This window comes from Limulus polyphemus, unplaced genomic scaffold, assembly GCF_000517525.1.
Source record: "Limulus polyphemus unplaced genomic scaffold, Limulus_polyphemus-2.1.2 Scaffold5135, whole genome shotgun sequence".
In the NCBI taxonomy this organism is placed as follows: Eukaryota; Metazoa; Arthropoda; class Merostomata; order Xiphosura; family Limulidae; genus Limulus; species Limulus polyphemus.
In genome coordinates, this window is record NW_013670745.1 from 52601 (window position 1) to 62155 (window position 9555).

A 9555-nucleotide genomic window follows, 5' to 3' on the forward strand; every position below is an offset into this window, starting at 1 on the left:
GGATTAACAGTCTAATACTATTAAGGTGTTTGTCAGTAATTACTAGACATGGATCTACAACAGTCTAATACTATTAAGTTGTTAACCTATACACCTTTAATTATCACTAACTCTAGTCAGATAGAAAGGTGAAAGGCAAGACTGACAGTCCTAATGTGCCTCTTAAGCACTGCCTAGTACAGTAAGCTTTAAGTTGATTTCTCGGCATTTCTTCAGTTTCATCCAGCCAGTTTTGTAAAATGTAGATGTATAAATCATTTTAATATGTTCTTTCTAAACTTACTTTACCATTAACAACTTCTCACTTAAAACCTTATATTTTGTATACTTGTGAAGTTCTTAATTATCTTTACATTTTTCACACTGATGATGAAACTAGAAAAAAATTCTGGAACATGTGTAATTAGATTTTTTCATACTACTGTTATTTTAATATTTCTTGTGAATAATTAAATTTCCACCTTATGAATCACCTTAATCTAAACAAAAAATGTCAGCTAGTGCCATCACAAGTTTTCTTGCCAACTATAAACATTGTACTGTTTTTGTTTTTTAGGATCAGCAAGAATTTATTTTCTCATAATTATGTATTATCTGTGGCAAGTTTTTACTGGTTTTATTTAATGACAATTATTTTTAACAAAAAATTTGTAGGAAAACCTATGGAATGGTATTAGTCATATTTTTTAGCTTTTTACAGGTTTCATACTACATTATGTGTAAATTTTCATGTAAAACTGTTTTGGATTAAAAAAGTGACTTAATTCTAATTTTCTGCACCTGAAAATTTGTATCATATTAAATGAAGTCTAATTAAAAAATATCTTTCAAAAAATTCAAAATTGGAAGATTAGATCTTGTATGAAAATAATCAATCAATTAGTTGAACTTGATTGATTAATGAGCCCAACAATTAATTAAGTAGCAAAGAATGCTAATTGTTGAGCTTTGAGTGATGCTTTTCTAAAAGGTGAGGTTCAGGGTCATAAATATATACAACTTGTATAAGGAAGCAGGTCTATTGTACTTAAATTCTAAGACGATAAAACATTATTTTTAATGTTTCTTCAAAACAATGTCTAACAACAAAATTTTAAAAGTTTCACAATCTAAAAATGATAAATATTGAATTACATTATGTAAACTTTTTAAAACCAAAGCTAGATATTATTTGGTAAGCGCGTCCAAAGTTGCAATTTGATTATCTATCACAAATATTAGAAGAAAAAAATCATGGGATATCAGTAATATTCCAGACAGCATTAACAATTTCCTATGGAGATTATCATTTGTAACTATCCTAGAAATGAGGTCCAATTTCAATTAGAATTTGAAATTACTATTTAGTTTACTTATGGTCAGAACACCATTTCATACCATGAAGGCTGAAGCACCTACAGTCAAAGTACTGACTGACATAAATACTTGTAAAGAATGCATGAAGAAACAACAGCAGGAATTGAATATTTAGTTAAATGGTAAAAGACAAAGATATTTTCCATTTTTTTTGTGTCGTGAACAAACATATTTTGGTTGTGCTGGAATTACTTGCATATTTTTACCATCTCGTCATCTAGATGCTCAAGTTTGTGCCCATTTTCATAGAGAATTTTCTATCCAAAAGACACATAGGTGGATTGATAGATAAAAGCCTGCCACTTGGTGAGGTGGGAGAAAGTCTGGCACAGTTGCCTAAATGAGGATGCCTGGCTCACAGCTGTACCATTTTAAAGTGACAACAAATGTTAAGCTTTAATTAGTTAACCCTTCCATTATGGGCTGGGTAGAATCCACCCAGCCAATGACCACTACAGTATCTATGAGAGTAATTATACTATGATTTTTTATAATGTATGCACGTCTTTACAACATTTTGCATGTTATTGGTAAACATTACAAGGTTTTTGTACACAAAATATCAGGTGTTTAAATTAAGTATTACAAACTTATAATTAAAGATTTTCTCATAGATTTTTCTTGACTATCCAACATGCAAAGCAATTTATTTTAAGATTAAAATACTTTAATGAATTAGATCATTTTCAAATTTCACAGGTGAAATCTTTATAATCTCCAAATAATTATCAAATTCTGTTTAGAAAAAAAACTATATTTTATTTGCTATTTTCACTACTGTATTTCTGTACGGGTTGGGTCAATTTGACCAACTTTATAACTTCAATAAAAAATTAGGAAAAAAATATAAATTATGCTTTTTTCATTCCAGAATGCCTACAAATTATAACATGAAAACACAAATGTGTTGTCTAAATAGCTTAAATCTCATAACATTATACATTTATATATATTTATTATATTGACCTTCCAGTCAGGACTGGTTAACAATACAAAAGTTTCAATGACATGGAGCATGTGCACTCATGTTACCGTATCCAATAATATAAAACTGACCTTACTCTTTACAAAGTGACCTGTCTTGGCTGTGTTTTAGTGGACTAGTATCTTGTAAAATATTGTCACATTTCAATTATTATACATTATTACTATTTAACAGTAAGTTCATAAACTTATTTTTCTTAAAACATAGAACAGTAAAGAAAGAAGTGAAGCAAACAATTATCTCTTCTAGTTACGACCTCTGTACTCATTGCTGCTTGCTGTAGGTTGCTAAGCCTTATGAAATTTCACACATGGAGGATGTGAAAAGAAAATGTTTCTTAGATTTTATAAATACATTTTAAATAACCAAAAAAAATCATAAAGTACAATATCAATAGCTATAATTTATCAAGCTTAGTAACTAAGATGTATTTGGGTCTAAAAAAATATGAAATTGAGTTTACTGAAACTAACCTTATTGTTTGAAATCTGGTGTGAAAAGAACAAAATTAACACAATAACATTCTGAGCTTTTGATTTGTTATTCATGCCATATATAGAAGTAAGTGTATATATAAGTATTCTTAATCTTAATATAAAATTCACTTTGCACTCAGGGCACTTAACACTGACACCATATAATTAAACAGAAAGTCTTAGTAAAAATACTCAATAAAAACTTCCAATTTTTTATCAACAAAATACTTTTAAAGGGTTAAAAAGCATCTACTTTTTCTGGTTTGGTTTGTTTTTAATTTCATGAAAAGCTACATAAAAGCTATCTGCACTAGCTGTCCCTAATTCAACAGTGATATACTAGAGGGAAGGCAGCTAGACATCACCACACACCCTTGGGCTACTCTTTTACCAACTAATAGTGGAATTGACTGTCGCATTATAATGCTACCATGACAGAAAAGGCAAGCATGTTTGGTGATGGGGATTTGAACCCATCACCTTCAGACTAGGAGTCAAGCACCTTAACCACCTGTACACGACTTTTTCTGAAGAAGTGTAAATTGAATTGTTTGACCACTGTTCAGCTACGATAATTCAATTTTAATTTATTCCAATGTACAGTGCATTATGATCAACTAGCCAGAATAGAGTTGCTTTTTTCTTTTTCAGATAGCCACTTTTAAAATATCTTTACAAAATGCAACTGTTAATTTTGAACCCCTATTTACCCATTCCATAATTCTATTTGATTATGTACTTCTCACCTGTGTAAAATTAATTTTCTGATATTTCTTAGTCTATTACAAATCTTCACATTCTTATAATTTTTTTATATTTGACAATCAATATGATTTTAGGGAATCATTTACAAAATCTTAAGGAATTACAACACTGTATTTTTAATATTTCATAAAAAATATTGCAACTGCCTCACCTTTGTCAAGACATCAAGATGCGATACGGCTTTCCTTTCTTGCATCTTACAGACCAATTCCTCAATACTCGTTACTTTTCCAACACACTGAACTATTTCCAAACTGGTTGATTCTTCACAGTAGGCAGAATCCCAGATGGCACATTTCTCATTCCACTGGACTGGTATTGAAAGTTCGTTCTTCAAAACCAACGACTGCAATGAATTTCCATTCCTATCCTGTTTTATTACATTATCTTCCAAATAAGTTTCAGGTTCAAAATTTTGCTTTTCTACCTGATCATTTAAAGTAACCTGACTACTGGTATCACAACATTCATCTGTAATTTCAAGTTCCAATGTGTTCTGTCTAGAAAACCTATCAACAGACCCTTGGAAACCACTTTCAGCTGAGCTAAAGAAAGATGATGCACCATGAGATATGAAAGAGCTTTCATTTGAGAGTGGACTAACCAGACTATAACCACCAACCACCTCTTGTGGAACAGAACAATGGATACTTTTATCTTCAAGGTAAGAATTAAATGTCTGACTTCGAATCAGTAGTTTTTTCTGAAATTTAGGTGATCTTTTGTATGCAATTGCTAGCTGTATTTGTTTTGCTAAAAGCCCAGACGGAGTACTCATTGACCTTGTCTTTTTTTTAATTGCACTATCAGTTACATCACATGATTCGGATTTACTAATATTCTTCTTATAACTCCTGTTATCATTCTCGTTTATGTTTAACTGGCCTTCTAAGATTAATTTACTTCTTTCCGAAAAGACCATTTTGTCTGAAAAGTTTTTATCTGTTTCAAAAGTTTCAACAGTTGAATTTTTTTCAACTTCTGGGAGACAGCAAGAGTCCCATTCTAAACTCTGAGGTCCTTTGTTGAACCTATCATCATTACAAGGTGAATCTGAGTCCAAAGAGTTACCAAAATCACTCCCACTATCAATAAATACCCCATCATAATTTGAAGGAAGATGTAGAGACTGTGAAATACCTGAAGGTAATTCTTTGGAGAGTTTAGAAATTAATCTTTTGTACCTTGATAATGGAAAGTTTGGAATGTCATCAACAGGTTGATCTATTGGCAGTGATGCATCAGAACCAAGGTCAGTTCTTTGAGAATCACGATTATCTTCAGGTGGCGGTTTCTGGGTCTCAATGTTAAATGATGTCTGTGGGGATTCTACATCTCTCAACAATCCTCTGTACCAAATCTTGGCTTTGTGCAAATTAATCACATCAAGCACACCACTATTTCCACTCTCACAGGAAACCTGTTCAAGTTCGTTGAGTGGCACACTAGTAATTTCCCAAATATGCTGTGGAGGTTGGCGATATACTTTCATGCTTACCACATCTGCATCCAACTCCAATACAGCTTCTTTAAGTTCATTAAGTTGACTCTGTAGTTTATCTAATTTTTCTACAGTAGACAACCCAATGTCATCAGCACTGGACTGTACATCCAAACTGAACTCGGAGTATTCACTATCTATCGATATATCTCGCCACAGTTTATCAGTCCGAGAATTACTTCTACCAAATCTATCAGACAATTGAGAACTACTTCTTTTGAATATGTCTGAGAAACTGCTGAGACTCTCTCCAGAGAAATCCCTTCTTAAGTGTCCTCCTTGAGCATTGGATACCAACATACTAGCACTTCCACTCAAGTTTTCTTCTTGATTTATGTACTCTGATATACCATAGTTCCCTTTTTTTTCGAACATGAAGTTTCTCTCTCTCAGAGAATGGGGACTAAAATTTCCCTTCAAAGAGCCAGCATCCTGAGACCAAAAACTGCTATCAAGGAACAAAGAACCACAATCCTGTTCAACTGGATTAGAATCACTCCAAGAATGAGTAAGTGGTAGGATCTTGTCAACATCAGCATCTTCACCAAGCTGGATTCCTTCAATACTCTCCTCAAAAGGAAAGAAAGATTTGGGAGACTCTAAAGATCCCTCTTTTTGTTGTGAAGACAAGAACTGTCCACCTTCCTCTTCCAGGTCGATTGATGATTTTTTTTTGAATGAATTTCTCTTCTTATATCTTGTTTTAATAGGATGCATTTTTGAAGAATTAGGACTATGTGAAATACCATTACTACTCTCACTAAATGCATTACTTTGGTCATCAGATGTTGATTGGAATGGGTGGATTTTATGAAAATGGACCCCAGAGGTTTTGTTAAAAGCAACAGGTTCATACTGGTTACTTGATGTGATACCCATCACGCTCTCTTCATCTGTAAGGTCATTTGATGAAGTGTCCTATGCAATAGTTGAACAGAAAAAATATAATAATAAACTGAAAATTGCAATCTTTCAATGTTCAAATTATATACATCTTTTGTAAATGAAAACATTTAAGTTCCTACCAAAATTAATAGATACTTTTCAAAAAAGAACAAAATATATACATTCTGTTGTACTTGAACAAGGTTTTCTGGTACGAACTGATTAAGACCGAATATTAATTGAATATAGTACGGTTTGAAATATTTAGCAAATTTTTAGACAGTACTTTCACACAATAAAGTGTATCAATAATACTGACAGGTCAAACCAGAGTAACAGTACCTGTAAGATTAATCTGTAAAATACATTCATACTTCACATAATTTTTATTTTACAGTGTTTCATTATTATATTTTCTGTATATTACCGAGAAATAAAAGCACTATATAACAATGATGTGTTAATACAAAACAACTGCCAGCTCTGTCACTATTAATAAATTTTTCTATTTAATCAAATATTGTAAACTGGTAATCTTAGATACTGGTGAGCAAATTTTACATGTATTGTACATAGAAAAGTTTACAGATTAATGTAAAGACAGCACTCTCTGTATTTAAGATAATGCTATTCTTGCCACAGATTAAATACATAAATATTTTAATAATCGTTAGTATTAAGTACAGTACAAAAGTAAGGAAGACTTCTTCATATCACTAAACTACAACTGTTCTGTATGACTGACATATCAAGTAAGAAGTTTAAAATCTCTATTAAAAGATTTATTATACATATATAAGAAATAATAACATTCTAAATCAGTATTATAATAAAAATAGCTTGTGTAAAAGGAAAACAGATAGATAAATGTGAAATGCACATAACGATTTCAACCTGCGAGTTTATTTTAGTTGGTCTAATTCAGTAATACTATTTCCTAAAAATAAAATTATTATTTAAAACAGATATACTCTATTAACTAGTTAGCTTAATTCTTCTGTTATTAATGCATCATTCTTCCTGTACAATCTGCAATGAGTTGGTTTAACATGAAGTTATACTTTATTGTTGAAATTACACTTGACAAAAACTTAACATGGCAGGAATTTTCTTTGAAGGAAGAGAAAACAACATTGTAATTGCCTGCTCTTCCCAACAGGGGGTGTTCAGAAACAATCATTCTCCTTCAACCCCACGCGTGAAATTTTTTTCCATTACTGTTTTTCTTTTCGTGGATTTATTTCTTACAATTGTGTAATTAGCAGAAAGCTGTGAGGAAGGCCAGAGAGGATGCAAAGATCTTGACATTAAAGGACTTCTTGTTCATCATGTCTGGTGGTTTCATTCCACTTGAAGATGTAGTGCAGTGATGGACACAGACATAGACCATAACCAAAAACACCGGTTCCAGCTGTGTACTGACCAAAAACACCGGTTCCAGCTGTGTACTGACCAAAAACACCGGTTCCAGCTGTGTATTGACCAAAAACACCGGTTCCAGCTGTGTATTGACCAAAAACACCGGTTCCAGCTGTGTATTGACCAAAAACACCGGTTCCAGCTGTGTATTGACCAAAAACACCGGTTCCAGCTGTGTATTGACCAAAAACACCGGTTCCAGCGTGTATTGACCAAAAACACCAGTTCCAGCGTGTATTGACCAAAAACACTGGTTCCAGCGTGTATTGACCAAAAACACCAGTTCCAACTTGTATTGTTTTGAAAATTATACTTAAAATTTAAAGATGTTGAAATTATGATTTACAAAGATTAAACCATTAAGAGATAGAGGCTCTTTTCAGGTGGGCTGAGACCATGGAGTCCAACGTCCAGAATAATTTAGATGTGGGGATAAAACTGGAGTACTCGGAGAAAACCCACTTTCACAGGACAGACACTGAATAATCTATCTGTCCTGTGCCCTGCCATTTTTATCAAAGTAATAATTTTGTCACAATCTTAACCATATTTATCACATACAGAATAAAAACAATTGAGTAATTGAACATCAATGTCTTCTTGATTCACCTCAGTTGAGCTTGTCATATGTGTTAATAATTGTGTGAAGGGTCTGACAAACTTAAAAATTGCTGACAAATGGAATAAATGTAGGGGCCCAATAACTTTTTTTATGCAGGGGACCCATCATTTGTAGTTATGCCACTGCATGTATTGTTTTTAATTTTCACTCTTCCACATACCAGAGTAAAAATGGCAGTTTCTTTATTGTGAACTCATTAAGGCAACTTCGAAGGTTGTACGTACAAGTAACATTATTGCTCAATAACTAAGCCTAATTCTCTATTAGCTGCATTATATTGTACCCTGGCAATAATGCAAGTTGAAATACTGGTATATTAAAATTTTCTAAACATGAAAGTCACTTCTCTTTTATCAAAATAATTTATTTCAGTTAGCACTTTGCACATTAAAAAATGCTGGTAATCCTGCAATTTTCATTCACTAGTTTTGTAAAAAAAAACACAAATGGCAACACTGTCGATTTATAGCATAAAGACCAAACTATGTGTGAAAATGTCAGTAAGGCTTAATTTCTACTCTTTGTCCAGTTTTAACTTGGACAGAGCATTTTTACTATTTAACTTCAATGCCATACACTATGTTGTAAAAAAACAATATTATCTATTATTATACATCTATGGTGCAATATGTTTTTAAACTAAGTATAACTGTAAGACTTCATAAAGACATGAGTACCACCAACAAAATGTAAATATTTGTCATATCCTTGGCAAAAGTATTCAGGTGCTTAATACAGAAATATTAAAAAAATAAAAACACTTTCCACATATGCATCAAAAGTACTTACCTGGTCACCAGGTGCACTGTTTGTGTCTACTTTTGATGAATGAGATGTTTCGCTAATGTCAGACTCTTCACAGAAAAAATCCTTTGGACCAAAGTATTTACTCTGGAATTAAGTATATAATTCTTCACTTAGAAATTTCTATGTTCTGTAATATATAGCCAAAATTGTTTTTAAAAAATTGTCTTACACAGTACTTCACGTAATGTTTCTGTAAGGAGTAATCATTCCCAGAATTCTGTCAGTGGGAGTAATTTTACATTTTTTACAAAGTGCAGCAGAAACATTTTGTGATAAAAAGTAATTTAATTAATTATGAATAATTTTATTATTTCAAAAGGTGAAATTTAACAAATTAAATCACCAGAAGTAGTCATGATGAACTCAAATAATGACACTACAACCTTTAATTTTTACACTAAACTTATAGGTCTATTAAAGCATAAAAGTACAAGTTTTTTTTTCCATTTGTTAAGCAGGCTAATCAAAGTGCTTTAAGAAAATCAGAAGTTAAGGGTTTGCACACAAAATATATAGGCCTATACAGTATTAAAACACTTATCATACAGTGCATGCTTTTTCGTTTATTGGTAATCCAAGCAGTCTTAGAAAATCATAAGTTAAGCGCCACCTAGAGAAATCATAATAAACATTCAGCTCAAAAATTTAATTAAAACAATAATAAAACTAACATGTTTTAACAGCCATCAAACTTTGTTTTAGTAACAGCAATGATCTTTCTGTTTTAAAATACTGTTGT

General features: G+C 31.8%; 1 protein-coding gene across 1 annotated transcript in view; it reads right to left on the minus strand.

The window, feature by feature from the left end:
- LOC106472171 overlaps positions 1-9555 on the minus strand; it is a 35507-nt gene that overhangs the window by 16876 nt on the left and 9076 nt on the right. The window contains exons 3-4 of the mRNA XM_022400778.1: positions 8799-8900; positions 3734-6001 (exon numbers count right to left, since the gene is read on the minus strand). Of these exons, the coding sequence (XP_022256486.1) occupies positions 3734-5962 (2229 nt within the window). The 5' untranslated portion in view covers positions 5963-6001; positions 8799-8900. The remainder of the gene's footprint in view (positions 1-3733; positions 6002-8798; positions 8901-9555) is intronic.